At 52.7% G+C, this 17014-nt stretch overlaps 1 protein-coding gene across 7 annotated transcripts in view; it reads right to left on the minus strand.

Moving 5' to 3' along the window:
• Window positions 1-17014, minus strand: part of LOC144933039 (uncharacterized) — a 69934-nt gene that overhangs the window by 39804 nt on the left and 13116 nt on the right. Inside the window, exon 4 of one of the 7 annotated variants that reach the window (XM_078857498.1) lies at window positions 253-337. The exons of the other annotated variants lie outside the window; for them this stretch is intronic. Within the exon in view, the coding sequence (XP_078713624.1) occupies window positions 253-337 (85 nt within the window). The remainder of the gene's footprint in view (window positions 1-252; window positions 338-17014) is intronic. 7 annotated transcript variants of the gene reach the window in all.

The raw sequence follows: 17014 nt of genomic DNA on the forward strand, positions 1-17014 counted from the left end.
TGAGTGAGCGTCTTGTCTGTTTTTCTCACTGGCTGACCGGATTATGAACTTACTAGTTGGATGTCTGGCTGACTAAGCAAATTGATTAACGGATAAAAAAAACCCCTCCCGCCCGCCCGCCCGATTGTCAGGTGGACAAACCGGCCAATTGGCTCACCGGATGGTTCGGTGGCAAAACCCAGGGAGAGTGGCTGACCCAGCTGTTTGTGTGCGTGCTTGGCTCGCTGGCCGACTGGCGGCTGAGTGACTGACCGGCTGGCTGATTGATTTGTAGGTCGTGGCTTGCCGGCCACTCGTCCCGGATGCGTGGCTGTCCGGCCCTCTATCGATCTGGCCGCTGGCAGAGGGAGCGACAAGCGAAGTGCGGCGTTTTAATTTGGGCACAAAGCCCCTGCTTGCCCCCACCACCACCACCACCAGCTGCCCCCCGCCTGAGAGGAAAGAATCTTCAACTGCCTCTGCCAATTCCACGTGACGGCCAGGGGAGTTGCAATTGACGTCTCGTCGGTCCACTCTCCCCCCCACTCTCCCCCTCACCTCCACCCCCCCCCACTCTCCCCCCCAACTCCCCCCCCACTCTCCCCCCCAACTCCCCCCCACCTTCCCTCCCCCACTCTCCCCCCCCAACTCCCTCCCCCCCACCTCCAGCCCACCTCCCTACCCACGTCTTACCCACAAACCATTGCGACGTTTTTCAGCACGTGGGTAATGGCCACCCACGCCCCGCCACCCCCACCCCATCTCAGTGCTTTGGAGGAAAGGGTTGGTGGATCACGTAGAGATTTGCTAAGTCTTCCAAAGCCACCGGGCGGCATATGCGAGGTGGCAGCGGTGGAACAAGCTGGGGGGATTGGAGGGTGGGGGAGGGGGTCGTGAACCCATCTGTGTGGATCCCAATCGAGTATTACTGTCCTCGTACGCGCAGCGGGATTTCTCCGGGTTATCATCCCCGCGTGAAACCAAAATTATCGCGGCGCGCAGCAATTTTTTTTTAATTGAGAAGAAAAAAAATACGAATTGGCCAAATATCCCGTTGTGGCGGGAGCCTCCTGAAAGAGGGTGTTGAGATTCTTAGACGGCTAACCGAATGGACGAATTTCAATCGCCATGTATCTCTCTCTCTCCATAATAAAGGTGATTTTTTTTCATTTGTGGGTTAGATCGCGTAAATAAAAATGCGTCGTTAAACTCGCCACCGCCACTTGAGTCGGGGTCGTCACTTCAACGAAAGCTACCAAATTGGTGACTGCTTCAGTGCACCAGCGTGTTGGAGAGTGACCTAACAACGAGTTCGACGTTTCGCTGGCGATCACAGGCAGCTTCATCGGGAGATTTTCCAGAAATTGAGAAGAAGTTCTCCTGTGTAGGTCTCGACTCGAGTCAAGGCGATGCCATCACTGTGATCCTATCAGACGCGAAGAGCAGAGGGTGCAGTTCATGTAGTCATATACACTACAATGGAACATGTTTGTCTGAGAATCTCTCTCGTTTGTGTCTCTCTCGTGTCAATGTGTCTCTCTCGTTTGTCAACGACGTGTTGGGGTTCATCATTATGATGATGATTCCTATACTGTGGATTTATGTAGTCTTGATTCTTTCGGTTAAGTCGCGTAGAAGGGAAATAATAAATTAATAAAAATCAAACATAATAAAATGAAATTCTCACGACGTTTCGGCCACAACGCAAGCAGCCGTCCTCAGGTGAAGAAACAGAGCTGTCGGAAAGACAGCGTCTTTTCCGAAAGAAGCAAAAATATGAATCCCTGCAGTCACGAAAGCTTTAAATGTGTATTTATGCTGAGCTTCTTTCGCACCGTACGCAGCCAACCGTGCTAATTGGAGGTGTGGGCGGTGGGGAAAATGAGAACGATGCTAACACGTGCGTCTTGTTAGAATGATCGTCGATTGCTGCTCGAGCGGCTTTAGATGACAAGAGAATAAATGACACAACAACAACAGCAGCGTGCCGTCACTGCCGCTCGGTTGTGCGTGTGTATGATAGAACAATCATCCCTCGCGACCCCTCCCCTACCAATTCAACAGCGGTGAGCTCAGCAACCGGCGAACCTGGCCATGGGCTTTGACGGGCTACAAGCAGCCTGCCGATGAGACTCAATGACGTCGAAACCGATCGTTTGTTTTTAGTACACAAATGCTGCAGAGCGAGCGAGAGAGAGAGAGAGATCCAGAGGGTGCTTCAAAAAAATGTGAACACTTCGGAGAATTTGCAACAACACCACGAGAGATGTGCTGCCTCCCGGGCTCTGGAGACCACCTGGAGAAGATTCCAGGCGAACAAGTGGGAGACTATTTGACTCTTTGAAGCTATTAACGTCACATTTGTTATCACGTTACAGTGTATATTATAATACAAAAAACAATGATAGTCCCATAAAAGTGTTGAAAACTAAAATAAGCGCCCTGTATAAAAATGCTCTACCGTGTATTCGCGCGCCATTGTGTCGACAAAAATAAAATAAAAGACATCCGCTAAACCAGGGGTCCCCAATCCCCGGGTCCGTGGACCGGTGACGGGTCCGTGGCCTGTTAGGAACCGGGCCGCACAGCAGCAGGAGGTGAGTGGTGAGTCCGCGCGTGGAACCCACCCCCATCGTTTTATTATTTATCATTTCTATCCGCGCCTCTTTCCCGCACTGCGCACTCGTCTCAGTCACAGTTTTGGTTCGCCCACGAGCTCTAACCCCTCGCCACAATGAGTACAAAAACAAACGTCGTTGGAGAGCTTCTTTGAAAAGGTGGAAAGACCCAATGATGAACCCTCCACCCACCGGTCCGTGAAAAAATGTTCTTCCACGAAACCGGTCCCTGGTGCCAAACAGGTTGGGCACCGCTGCGCTAACGATCGCCTGCTCCCGGGGGCTCTCAGACGCCAATTGCGAAATAGAAAAACAACGAGTTGGTCCGCTCTCTCTCTCTCTCTCGGGGTGCAGTCGTCAGGAGACGCCACCGCGGCTCACGACCGCCGCCAAAACCACGGCAGCGGTTTTGGGGGGGGGGGGGGGGCGCGTTGATCCGGCGGAGAGGAGAGGCGCAGTCGGTCTGGGGCAGATGGGGACGTGGTGGGGTGGGTGGTGGTCAATAGGGAAGCGGCGAGATCAGAGGGAGTCTACAGCACGGATGAACTGCGGAGGTGTGAAAGCGGTGGCGTGGCGGCGAGCCGAGTTCCACTCCCGGTGACGATTCATTACCCGAACCGGCCCTGGGCCTGCGCTGGGTCGACTCGGCCTCAAAATGAGTACCTGGTGCGATGTGTAAACATCGACCACTGGGGGAGACAAAGGCGGCCGGGCGTGTCGCTGGCCACCCCACTCGCTCGTGCGCCGTGCCGCCTTCAGAGGTGCTACTCGCTGACAGCAACGAGGCCTCTGTGTGTGTGTGTGTGCGCAGCCACGAGGCCTCTGTGTGTGTGTGTGCAGCAAGCCTGCGATTGGGCCCCTCTATTTAACAAGGGTGCAGCAAAGCGACAACCCGAACTGTAGCTGCTGTGGAGCAATCAGACAGACGCTGATGTGGCACCTTGCTGGAGACCGTGCCCGCTGAAGCCTCGCTTTAGCCACCGCAGTTCTGCCAAGGATGGAGGATCCTGTGCAGTGCCGGATGATCCTCGTAGCAAAAGTAGCTACATATGTAGCTACGGGCTCCGCACTTTCAAGGGCCCCGCGCTAAATGCTTTCAAGCTATCAATTCCGATTCAGTGATTCGGCACTTGCTCTATTACTATAGCACTATACTGCCTTCAACTTTTATGAACGACCGGGTGTTTAAGGTTAGCGATTTGTGGTATTATCCGGCTGTATGACAAATTTAAAAACACAATTACTTTCCTATGCAAGTTAAAATTTGTGTTTTAATATTTCCGTGTTTTATTTATTTATTTAGGGCCCATAAATTTCGATTTAAAGCTTTCGTGACTGCAGGGATTCATCTTCTTGGTTCTTTCGGTAAAGTCACGTAGAAGGGAAATAATACAAATAAAACATAATAAAATACAATTCTCACGACGTTTCGGCCACAACGCAAGCAGCCGTCCTCAGGTGAAAAACAGGTCTGTCGGAAAGACAGTTATTCTACAGGCCCCGCACTCGCTTAATCCGGCACTGCTCCTGCCTGGTTGCTTGCTGCCGCTACTGCCTCGACTCGGACGAGCGAGCTAAATTAATAATAAATAAGTATTTTCGTGTTTCGGCACACACACGCATAAGTAAATAAACTGATTTCAACAACAACAACAACAACGAAAAAAGGCAAGTAGTAATGACTTCAAATCAGAGTGGAAATCTTGGATCGGAGAATTCATCGGCGAGTCTGAACGCGGATCAAACGCTATGATTCGCGGGGTGATGGAAGAAATTGATTCGTTTCGTTTCGGTGTTGGGAGATTTTTGCCAGCGATGATCCCCCCGGGCGCGGGGTAACCCCCCACGCATCGGACGACCCCGATCAGCGGTCCGCAACAAATCCCGAGGCACAGCGGCGCAGAGGCGCAGAGACACCGCGCTACCGCACAGCGCGCACCGCGCTCTGTGCACTGCAACATCGCACACCACGCCTTGCACACCGTGCACGGTGCACACCGCACACCGCACACCACACTACACATCGCATACCACACATCAGACACCGCACACTGCACACCACACGACACATAGCACACCGCACACCACACCGCACACCGCACACCACACAGCACACCGCACACCACACTACACATCGCACACCACACTACACATCGCATACTACACATCAAACACCGCACACTGCACACCACACGACACACCGCACACCACACGGCACACCGCACACCACACGGCACACCGCACACCACACTACACATCGCACACCACACTACACACCACATACTACACATCAGACACCGCACACTGCACACCACACGACACATAGCACACTGCAGACCACACTACACACCGCACACCACACACCACACCACAGACTACATACTACATACTACACATCAGACACCACACACTGCACACCACACGGCACATAGCACACTGCACACCACACTACACATCGCATACCACACCACACACCACAGACCACATACTACATACTACACATCAGCCACCGCACACCACACATTGTACACCAGACCCTAGACCCCCACACTCGGCACACCTAACCATCTCCCGACCTCTCCTCCAAGCCCCCTGTGCCAACTCATCCGAACACCCATCTCCTTTCTATGTTGTTGTGAGTATTAATATGATGTCGCTTCTCCCCCCAGGCATACGGGTGTCTCAAATTGTGTTATCTGTGTCGTGCTATCACGAGACAGGGACATTTCTGTTTGGGAAGGGGCACCTCCCTGTGTCAGAGAATTCCAGAGGAAGACGACTTTTCAGAACTACTTCCTAGGCCACTACAGCGGGCCTTATAGCCATGTGAGAGGGACGCAAAACACATGTTATATTCTCTGCATAGAGTATTCTTCGCATGTCAATAAAATAGTTTTTTTTAATTCTTGGAGCCAGAATGTTGCCAAATTAACTCGAAAATGTAAACACGACTCTTTTTTTTTGGGGGGGGGGGCTGATATTAGTGACCAGGCTGAGACGATCGATTCGAGAACCCGGTTTGAATCAGAGGCTGCGGCTGAAACCCGGATTCGAACCCAGGTTCTCAGCGGCGCCGGCTCAGCCAGCGTCCTTGACCTCCGGGCCAGCTGCCTGACCTGCCCCTGAGCACCACCACCTCATTTTGTCGCTCTAAAATTGAGACGCTTGCAGTCGAAACGCGGCCGCAAGTTTGCTGCCCGCCGCCTATCGTCAACATTTGGTTGCCGTCCAAACATCTCCGGCGTGCGACTCTGCGTGGTCGCCCAGAAAAGACCACGGGCAACTTGTGCCGACGACAACGGCGAATCGATAGCCCCATTCAACACATACGCAGGAGGAGACGATCATCTTCTTCATCATCATCAGCAGCAGCAGCAGTTGCTCTCAACCATCAACATCAGCCATACACGGGTTAGATTCGTCAAATTGCGGTGACGATTTTTTTTTTCTGGTTCTGACAAATTAAACGGTCAATTTTTTTTTACTTTCACTCAATTTCTCACCCGCAGTATTTTCAGAGCCGCGTTTCCTCGCTGCCGTCGCGGTGTAGGAGAAATATAAACATCGCTTACAGGCGCTCTCTGAATTTTATGGATCGTTTTCTTTACGGGGGAAATCTTGGACGAAAATCTGCTCCAAAGACGCGCACCGCTACAGACGGTAACGCCGCTACCCATCTCTAAACACGGCAATTCAAACCCTCGGCCGTATATTTCTTTAATATTCCGACCATCAATTTCCACCCCCCTCCCCCGCCCCTAATATTAACAAAACCGTAAATATTATTAATTGCCATGTTTGGCCCGACCTTTAAAGGGCACGGATTTACAGCGAGAGGCGGCTGCTGCTGCTGCTGCGTGTTAAGGAGGGCGGAGATGACAATTATTTACTTTCAATAAATACCATGGAAAATATATTTCGCAATCCTGGTAACAGCGCCTCTCCTCCCCGATAATCTTTACGGAGGGGCAAAGTTTAAGAATGTCCACGTGGCCGTCGTCCTTGCGTTTTGTGGAGGGAGAGAGAGAAAGAGCAAATATCGTGTCCCCAATGTTTCATGGCCACGGTGTCATCACTCTGATTGATGGCTCTGGGTCTCCTGTAAGTAGAGTAAAAAAGAAATGGAAGACTGATGAATATGATGCTGATAAGGTGCAAGGTATAGTCACCGTCCAAAGAGACAAAAACATCCTTTATCTTACGGATGCACACCTCGGCTCTGTGTGTCTCGTGCCGTGTGACGTGAAATGTGAAGCTCTGTTTATGAGAAAACAATAATTATTTATATAACCGTAGTCGAGGTGGCTGGGGTGGCTCAGAGGTCAGAGCGATAGCCGGCTCGCGTTAGCGACTCGCTGCACGCATTTTGTACGCATTCTAAATCGGACTTGTTAACGTAATTATTTTTGGTTTAACACGTAGACTTTCGCGACCGATATTATTCATAATTAACGTTTTTGGGTTCGACCGCGTTATTTATAAATGCGTCGTAACCCTCCAAAACCCGGCACGGCCAATCAGCAAAATTGCCCGATGATGCTGGATGCAATTACCAGCGAAACGTCGTACTCAAAAACTGTAAATGTTGTGGATTCACTCTTCAACACACCGGTGGGCTGAAGCAGTGAACTATTTGTCTTTTGTCAACGTGACACTTTTTTGCTGATTGGCCGTGTCGGGTGGTGGAGGGTTACGACACATTTATAAATAACGCGATCTAACCCAAAAACGTTTATTATGTGTAATTATGTTTACAATTAGTTGTCCCCGCTGAGAGACCTGGGTTCACATCCAGCTTTCAGCCGCCCGCGATTCAAACCACGTTCTCGAGTGCCGTGAAGTTGTACGGTATGAATGTTGAACTTCTTTCGCACCGCACGTAGCCAACCGTGCTAATCGGAGGTGCGGGGGTGATGGGGGTGAAGGACAACGATGGACAACACATGCGCCTCGTGAAAGAATTGAGTTTTCAATCAAGTTGACGGTCACAACCCAGCAACGAAACGACCGCACGCAAATGAATACAATGATGAACAATAAACCCCGTAACATTCCATTTGATTGCTGCTCTCAATGTGGCTTAAATTCCGGCTCTCACAAAAGTCTTCCACTTGCGTCGGGCGACAAACGTCGCGGTGCGGTGGGAAATTGCTGCCCCCGTGCTGTGGGGAATTGGAGGCGATTTGAAGGGGATCTCGGCAGTAGTTCTGCGATATTCGCGTCCGCGTGCCGCTCTCTCCCAACGTGAAGAGTTTGCGCTGCTCTGAGAGAGAGTGAGATCAGAACGGTTCCCGACGTCACGTGAAACCAACAGCTCGATGGGGATAACATTGGGTAATTATTTGTGACCTTAGGCTACTAATCATAGGGCATTATTCACACGAACAAAACATGTGTTCCGTGCAAGTCGTCCATTCAGACACCGCTGGTATCAACGGGTCCAACGCAGTGAGGTCACACGCGTAGTGTCGAGTAAAGTGTGGGCACTCCTACAGCCCTCGAGACGTTTCTCTTTCACCGTTCGGCCTGCCGAGAACTCGAGGGTGACGATTATCTGAACCGGCCCTGTTCCTCCCCTAGGTCGACTGAGCCTCAAACCGAGTAGCTGGCGTGCGGTGTGTAAACGATTTCCTTGCTATCGGACAATTGCCACCCCTATCGTCCCCACGGTCACAGGCCCCACCCCCCCACCACCACCACCACCATCATCACAAGAAGCCATCATCAGAGTGCGAGAGCGAATTCAATAGGAGGTGGATCCGGGTCTCTCGATGCGATGTGGACAATAGGTGAAGGGCAGATGGATGGCGCTGATGATGAGAGAGAGAGAGGTCAGAAATAAGGAGGAATCGTTATATATAATTATAATAATAATGCCCTTTCTTTACACAGCACGGCTTCACCAAATCTCAAGAGTTGATTGGATCAAGGCGCGCATGGATTCTAACGTCTCGCTCGATGCTTTTTCCCGGAACGCGACGACAGAGCAGGCTTGGAGTCAGGGCTTATCGGCGTAAGGCACGAGCACTTCAGTGCAAAGCACCCCTGTAACTAACCATGATGGTAATAATCCTATATGTTGGTCACCTCTATTGCGTAGAACCCTGTGTTGTGGGTTTACACGGCGCGGACGCAGCGAGGCGAGATGGATTTTGCGGTGTTGCCAAACGTCAAAAAAAAGAATCCCGAACGGACAGCGTTTCTTCTCAACGGTTCCGGCGATGACGATTATCTGAACCGGCCCTGTTCCTCCCCTAGGTCGACTCAGCCTCAAACCGAGTACCTGGCGTGCGGTGTGTAAACATCGGTCGCCGGGAGAGGCAAAGGCGGCCGGGCGTGGTGCTGGCCTCACCCTCCCCCTTCGTGTGCCGTTCCGGCTTTCACTCGAGGTGCTGCTCGCTTGCGAACAGCGCTTGACCCACCAAAAGTCTGCGTCGCTGCGATGCCATCATCTGGGCAAGCCGGGACGGCGGCCTCGCGCATTCACCACGAAGCGGGCGCGCATGTGGCCAACGGCAAAACGACGGAGGCTGCTGCTGATGATGCTGATGATGCTGATGGTGCTGATGGTGCTGCTGATGGTGCTAATGCTGCTGATGCTGCTGATGGTGCTGCTGATGCTGCTGATGGTGCTGATGCTGCTGATGGTGCTGATGCTGCTGATGCTGCTGATGGTGCTGCTGCTGATGCTGCTGCTGATGGTGCTGAGGCTGCTGATGCTGCTGCTGCTGATGCTGCTGATGCTGATGGCTGCTGCTGATGTTGAGGCTGCTGCTGATGCTGATGGTGCTGAGGCTGATGCTGATGGCTGCTGCTGATGATGCTGCTGCTGATGGTGCTGCTGAGGCTGATGCTGCTGCTGACGATGGCTGCTGCTGCTGCTGCTGATGGCTGCTGCTGCTGGCTGCTGATGCTGCTGAGGCTGCTGATGGCTACTGATGCTGCTGAGGCTGATGCTGCTGATGCTGATGGCTGCTGCTGATGCTGCTGATGGTGCTGATGGCTGCTGATGTTGATGCTGCTGAGGCTGCTGATGCTGCCGAGGCTGCCCTCGTGTTTTTGTATTATCTACCGCGGAATCCCAGCGGCGATCGGGCTGGCAACAGCCCGCTCGCCGCTTTCCCACGATTCCCTTTGCTGTCGGGCAATTGCCACGGCTCCGGGCTATTTGAAAGGCACCTGTGGCGGGGGTTTTTGTTGTCGTTGTTGTTGTTGACCCACTCCTCTAATGCCACCTGTGTTTACTCGCGGGGCGGTGCCCGTGTGGCGGTGAGAGCCCCCACCCCCCCCACACCCCCCCCCACACCCCCACCCCCCCCCACACCCACCGCGGTGCTGAGTAAAGAGGGCACCGATGACGGCCGATCGGTGTCTCGTTTCCTCACCTTGCACCTGCCCCGGCTCTTCACGTGTGTGTGGTGTGTGTGATGTGTGTGTGGTGTGTGTGTGTGTGTGCGGTGTGTGTGTGGTGTATGTGTGTGATGTGTGTGTGGTGTGTGATGTGTGTGTGGTGTGTGTGTGTGTGGTGTGTGTGTGTGGTGTGTGTGTGCGTGTGTGTGTGTGTGCGTGTGTGAGGTGCGTATGAGATGTGTGTGTGATGTGTGTGTACGTGTGTGTGTGTGGTGTCTGTGGTGTGCGTGGTGTTTGTGTGTGATGTGTGTGTGATGTGTATGTGGTGTGTATGTGGTGTGTGGTGTGTGTGCTGTGTGTGTGCTGTGTGTGTGGTGTATGTGTGTGGTGTATGTGTGTGGTGTGTGTGCGTGTGAGGTGTGATGTGTGTGTGTGGTGTGTGTGTGATGTTTGTATGCGTGAGTAGTGTGTGTGTGGTGTGTGTTGTGGGGAGCGGTAGTGCAGCGGTTAGCGCGCTGTGCTAGGAACCCGGCGACACGGGTTCGATTCCCGCTCACGGCCAACCCCAGTGACGATTATCTGAACCAGTCCTAGGCCTCCCCTAGGTCGACTCAGCCTCAAATGAGTACCTGGTGCGGTGTGTAAACATCGCCACTAGGGAGACAAAGGCGGTTGGGCATGGTGCTGGCCACCCACCCCCTCGTGTACCGTTCCGGCCTTCATAGGTGCTCGCTAACAGCACTTGCCCTTACAGTCTGTTAAGGGTATATGGCGGATCTTTGTTTTTTGTGTGTGCCTGTGGTGTGTGCGTGTGGTGTGTGTGTGGTGTGTGCGTGTGGTGTGTGCGTGTGGTGTGTGCGTGTGGTGTGTGCAGTGTGGTATGTGCGGTGTGGTGTGTGCGTGTGGTGTGTGCGGTGTGGTGCGTGCGTGTGGTGTGTGTGTGTGCGTGCGTGTGGTGTGTTCGTGCGTGTGGTGTGTTTGTGCGTGTGGTGTGTTCGTGCGTGTGGTGTGTGCGTGTGGTGTGTGCGTGTGGTGTGTGCGGTGTGTGTGTGCGTGTGGTGTGTGTGTGTGCGTGCGTGCGTGTGGTGTGTTCGTGCGTGTGGTGTGTGCGTGTGGTGTGTGTGGTGTGTGTGCGTGTGGTGCGTGCGTGTGGTGTGTGCGGTGTGTGTGTGCGTGTGGCGCGTGCGTGTGGTGCGTGCGTGTGGTGCGTGCGTGTGGGCGTGTTGAACTGCTCGCTAGCAGTACTTGCCCCCAACAGTCTGTTAAGGCTATACGGGGGATCTTTGTCTTCGTTTGCTAAACTTCTTTCGCGCCGTACGTAGCCGGCCCTGCTAATCGGAGGTTCGACGGAGGGGGGGGGGGACAGCGAACTCTACCGACAATAGAGGTGTTTTTGTGTTAGATCGCGTAAATATATAAATGTGTCGTTAAACCCGCCACCACCCGACACAGCCAATCAGCAAGCTAGTGGCACGTCAACAGAACGTGGCCAATGCGTCACTAGAACAGCAACACCGGCGTTGCTGGAGGACAAAAGAAAGCCACGGCATTTACAAGCAGTCCAAAGCGTAATTGGGCTCTCCACGTGGACGAGGTAGAAGCGCTGGAGCTGCCAGTAGCTCCCTAAATATCGGGAGGAAAAGGCGTTCCAGACGACCGCAGAAACGTACCTGGAAGCGACGCGGGTATCACCGTCTTGGTCCCGTGGCTGCTGCTGCTGCTGTGACGATGTTCGGAGTTGGCGTGATGGTTTATAGAGGGCATTGTGATCCCCCCCACCCACCACCCACCACCCTCCTACCGTCCCCACGGTCACAGGCCGCCCACAAACCTCCCCAGCCACCCCCCCCACCACCATCACAAGAAGGCATCATCAGAGTGCGAATTCAAAAGGAGGTGGATCCGGGTCTCTCGATGCGGAGTGGGCAATAGGTGAAGGGCAGATGGATGGCGCTGATGATGAGAGAGAGAGAGGTCAGAAATAAGTAGGAATCGTTATATTAAATTATAATAATAATGCCCTTTTTTTACACAGCACGGCTTCACCAAATCTCAAGACTTCATTGGATCAAGGCGCGCATGGATTCTAACGTCTCGCTCGATGCTTTTTCCCGGAACGCGACGACAGAGCAGGCTTGGAGTCAGGGCTTATCGGCGGAAGGCACGAGCACTTCAGTGCAAAGCACCCCTGTAACTAACAATGATGATGACGATTGTAATAATCCTATATTGTTAGTCACCTCTATTGCGGAGAATTCTGTGTGTGGGTTTACACGGCGCGGACGCAGCGAGGCGAGATGGATTTGTGGTGTTGCCAAACGTCAAAAAAAAAGAATCCCGAACGGACAGCGTTTCTTCTCGACGGTTCCGGCAGAAATGAGCACTGATGATGATGGTGGCGGTGATGATGATAATGATACCCACATCGCTATTACTTCAACTGATCCTTGATAACGTGGTGGGTGGAGGGTGGGGTGGGTGGGGTAAAGAGGGCAACCCCCCCCCCCCGGCTCCCGTCAACGTGGCCTCGACACTAATGACAGCATTAATCAGGATCCGGGTGGAGGGGGAGGGTGGAGGGGAGGGGGAGGGTGGAGGGGAGGGGGAGGGTGGAGGGTGGAGGGGAGGGGAGGGGGCAAGAGCCGGCAGCCCGAGTGGCTGAGTGAGCCCCGTGTTTATCGCGTGGGGTTTCTGGACGTGTGTGTGTGAAAAAGAGCTTCATAGCTCATCGGATTCATCGAGTGTAGATACATATTCCGGTGAGTTCCCCCTAAGCTCCATCATCCGTGCCACCAACACACAGAACCAGCTCACAGATACAAAGACAGATCCCCCCACCCCCCAATCCTTCCCTCCCTCCTCCTATAGCCTTCACCAGATTGCCGATGTTTAAGACGCGCGGCACCTGCTACCGATTTAAGGCCGAGTCGATCTAGGGGGGGGGCGCGAACGTATTCGGATATTCGTTAGCGATGTTGACCCTCGGACGTAAATCGATTTTCCGGTGGGAGGGGGGAGGTCGCAGGATTCGCAGCGCAGTGCGATAACCGCTGCACCACCGCTCCCCACATTGACAAAGATCCCCCGTATATCCTTAATAGACTTTTGCGGGCAAGTGCTGTTAGCGAGCACCTGTAAAGGCCGGACTCGGCACACGAGGGGGTGGGTGACCAACACCACGCCTGGCCGCCTTTGTCTCCCTAGTAGCGATGTTTACACATCGAACCAGGTACTCATTTAAGGCTGAGTCGACCTAGGTGAGGCCGGTTCAGATAATCGTCACCGGTGTTGGCCGTGAGCGGGAATCGAACCCGGGTCGCCAGGTTCGTAGCGTAGCGTAGCGCTCACCGCTACACTACCGCTCACACACACACGCACACACAAGCACACACAAAGTCACATACACACACACGCACACACAAAGAGTAGCTGTGACGAAGCGCACCTGGAGGGCTCAGGTTTTTCTTGTCAGTTCACAAGAATTAAGAATATTAATAATAATGATTTACACTTGTAAAAAATTAACCCGTAAAAACAAAGTTTTTCACTATAAATCCTTAATATGTGTGGCGGCTAGAGTCCTCTCGTCCTCTGGCTTGAGATGGCTGCCACCTATGGGTCAGATGATTGCCTGCCACCATTAAGCAATTGGTAATTAAATATTTTAAAAAAAATTCCCTAAAAAGTGTAAAGTTATGGAAAAAAATTTTCACGAAAATAAATTGTCACGCACAACGAGTCTGTGTGCAAAATGTCAGCTCGATTGGATCACGGGAAGTGGGTTAAAAAACGACCGAAAGATTTGCACGGTCGTAAACGCGCAAGCAAGCAAGCAAGTGAACTTAATATAAAGGATTTAAAAAATATATAAAGCGCGCGTTTCACCCAGAGGTCGCAGAAAAACGTGGGAAGTACTTCACCAGGTTGGCCAGTGCGTGTTGGTGAAGTCGGAACGAGTTGCAGATCGAATAGTAAATTAAATGTTGTCGCACTGCCCCACGGCGCCTTTAGCAGCCCTGCCTTGTGCGTCAGCTGGCCACCCACCCATCCGGGCACTATCCAGGCACGACGCCGCTTAGCTTCACAGAGACGGGAATTGTGAACAGGCTGGGCCAAAAGTGGGGGCAATCGTCGGGTTATTTTAATTAAAGTTCACACTGCCACTAAAGCATTCGTGTTGTTTATTCCTTTTCAATTAAATATTGTATTCATTATCATTATCAACAATTACTTTGACTTCTTTCGTAAACACATTTCAAAAGAGAAATGGTGCATACGTTAATGTTGATGAAAGTCAGCGGTGAACATTTGTTACATAAATTCAATTCGGCGCGTATGCGCGCCTATTCAACCCGTGTATTTAACCTCAAATAATTACCCGGTGCTGTGTGTAAACATCAGCACTGGGGAGACAAAGGCAGCAGGGCGTGGTGCTGCTGCTGCTGCTCGTTAACCACCCCCTGCCCGTCCACCCACTCGGATTTCGGGTGCCGGTCTTTCATAGCTGCGCGCCCCAACAGTCCGCTGAAGCCTATGCCGGGGGGGACCTTTGTCTCGTGTTCGTGTGGGTTCACAGCACGGCGCGCTCACCGCTGCGCCACCGCTCCTCACTCACGTTGCATATTTAATCAGCAGTCGCTCCCCCCCACCCTATCAAAGTCGCGCCTCGGTTTCCGCAGCAGTTGTGCAACAGCGGCATGTGGCCAACGCTTGCGGTACGAAAGCCGAAAGCCCGGAACTGCCGATGAGACCCCGCGCCTCTTAGCCGGTCCAGGGATTTGCTTGTTCTGAATCAATGCTGCTGCAATGTACTCGCGCCACCAGGATGTGTAATGAATACAGGACTGCAGCTTTGTCATATTATTGTGAGACGGTTTGTAATGTGTACAGACGGATATGTGACGGAGACAGATCGCCTGCTTATCCGTGTGGATAGGAACACGACCCCGGCTAGTTGAGAGATCACGAGGGGGAGAATTTGTGTGAGTGTCGTTGCACCGGGGAGCGGTGGCGCAGTGGTTAGCGCACCGCGCTACCAACCCGGCGGCCCGCTCACGGGCAACGTCAGGGGCGAATGTCCGGACCGGTGCTTGGCCTCCCCTTAGGTCAACTCAGCCGTAAAGTTGTAACTGCGCCTGGTGTGGTGTGTAAGCGCCACCGCTATGGTGACGAATACGAAAGAACAGCACCAGGTACGTACTCAGTAACAGAGAGAACCACAGGACGTGGTTCCGACCAAACCAATCATTCTTACGCAGAATGTTTGCCCTTCTAGGTGCTCGCTGACAGGGCTTGCCCCAACAGTCCATTGAAGGATACGTGGGGGGGTGTTTGTGTCATTTGCATGCGTGTGCGTGTGTGCTAATGTTTGTCGTGGCTAGCCGCTAAGTGACCCAAGTATCCGCCGCGGTTATATTAAAATTTGGAATTTCTTAATCTTATACGGAATATCTCCCGTGGAATTGTTGTTGTTGATGATGATACATTTTGCAACCGTAACACACACATCTGTACCGTATAACGTGAACATCTGTACCCTACCATTGGGGTCATGGGCGTCATCAACGGGTAGCGGTGATGATGATGATGATTATAATTATTATTATTTTGAAACAATGTTCGTATAATATGCCTTCTGAATAGACCTGTTCCGCGTGATCTTCGTCGTCGTCGTCGTAATCATCACGATGAGGATAATGACGAGAAGTACGGACCAGACACAGGGGCTGGGTAGAATGAAGAGGTGGGAATGAATAAGAGGTGGTGATGAAGGAGGTGGATTTGCAGGGAAATTAATCAATTTCGAAAATGTGTCAACAAACACCCCGTGGCTACGCAATGCCCTCCAGGGACGCCGGCGTAGCACAACCAACACAACCAACACAACCAACACCACCAACACCACCAACACAACCAACACAACCAACACAACCAACACAACCAACACCACCAACACAACCAACACAACCAACACCACCAACACCACCAACACCACCAACACAACCAACAAAACCAACACCACAAACACAACCACAATCGCCTCGACAACCACCGACACCACCACTAACCTCTCTACACATCGCACCAGGTGCCCACTCAAGGCTGAGTCGACCTAGGTGAGGCCCGGGACCGGTTCAGGTATTCGTCACGGATATTGGCCATGAGCGGAGAATCGAAACTCGGACAGCGGAGTTCGCATGCCGACTGCGCTAACCACTGCGCCACCGTTCCACACACAGCTTCACCCACCCTCCATAACCCAACACACCCACACACACTCCACATGCACACCACACACACACTCTCCCCACACACACTGCACATGCACACCACACACGCTGCTCGCGGCCATGCTGAATGTGCTGCGTAATGTCACAAAGTTGCCAAATGATTGCGGAAAAAGCCAAGTCCATCAATCATCGCAAGGCAGTCACCGCCTTACCTCCTCCTGCCGTCGGGAACCTGCCGCGTGCACACGCCGCGTGTAAACAAGCCGTACACGCACACACGCCACGTGTATATGCCACGTGTACACGCTTCAACATGCACATATCGCACCCACGTGTACACACTCCGTCTGGTACACAGATAACCCCTCGAGACCCGCACACCACCCGTACCCCCTTCACGGGCTATAGGGGCGTGCGTGACCAACACCACGCCCAGGCCGCCGATTGACGTCTTTGTTTTGTTGTTGTTGTTTTTACCACAACCCATCAGGTTACTCAATTAGGACCGAGTCAACCTACGGGACGGCACAGAACCCGGTTCAAATATTGGCCAGAGGGCATTCGCCGTCAGCGGCATGAACGCACCTGCAGCGCGCGTGTGTGGATACAAATACACACACACACAGTGTTCACACACACACGGTGACACACACACACACACACAGTGACACACACACACAATGATCACACACAGTGTTCACACACACACAGTGACACACACAGTGACACACACACAGTGTTCACACACACACAGTGTGTGTTCACACACACAGTGACACACACACACAGTGACACACATACACGCTGTTCACACACACACAGCAGCAGCAGGGATCT

This window comes from Lampetra fluviatilis, chromosome 6, assembly GCF_964198595.1.
Source record: "Lampetra fluviatilis chromosome 6, kcLamFluv1.1, whole genome shotgun sequence".
Taxonomy (NCBI): Eukaryota; Metazoa; Chordata; class Hyperoartia; order Petromyzontiformes; family Petromyzontidae; genus Lampetra; species Lampetra fluviatilis.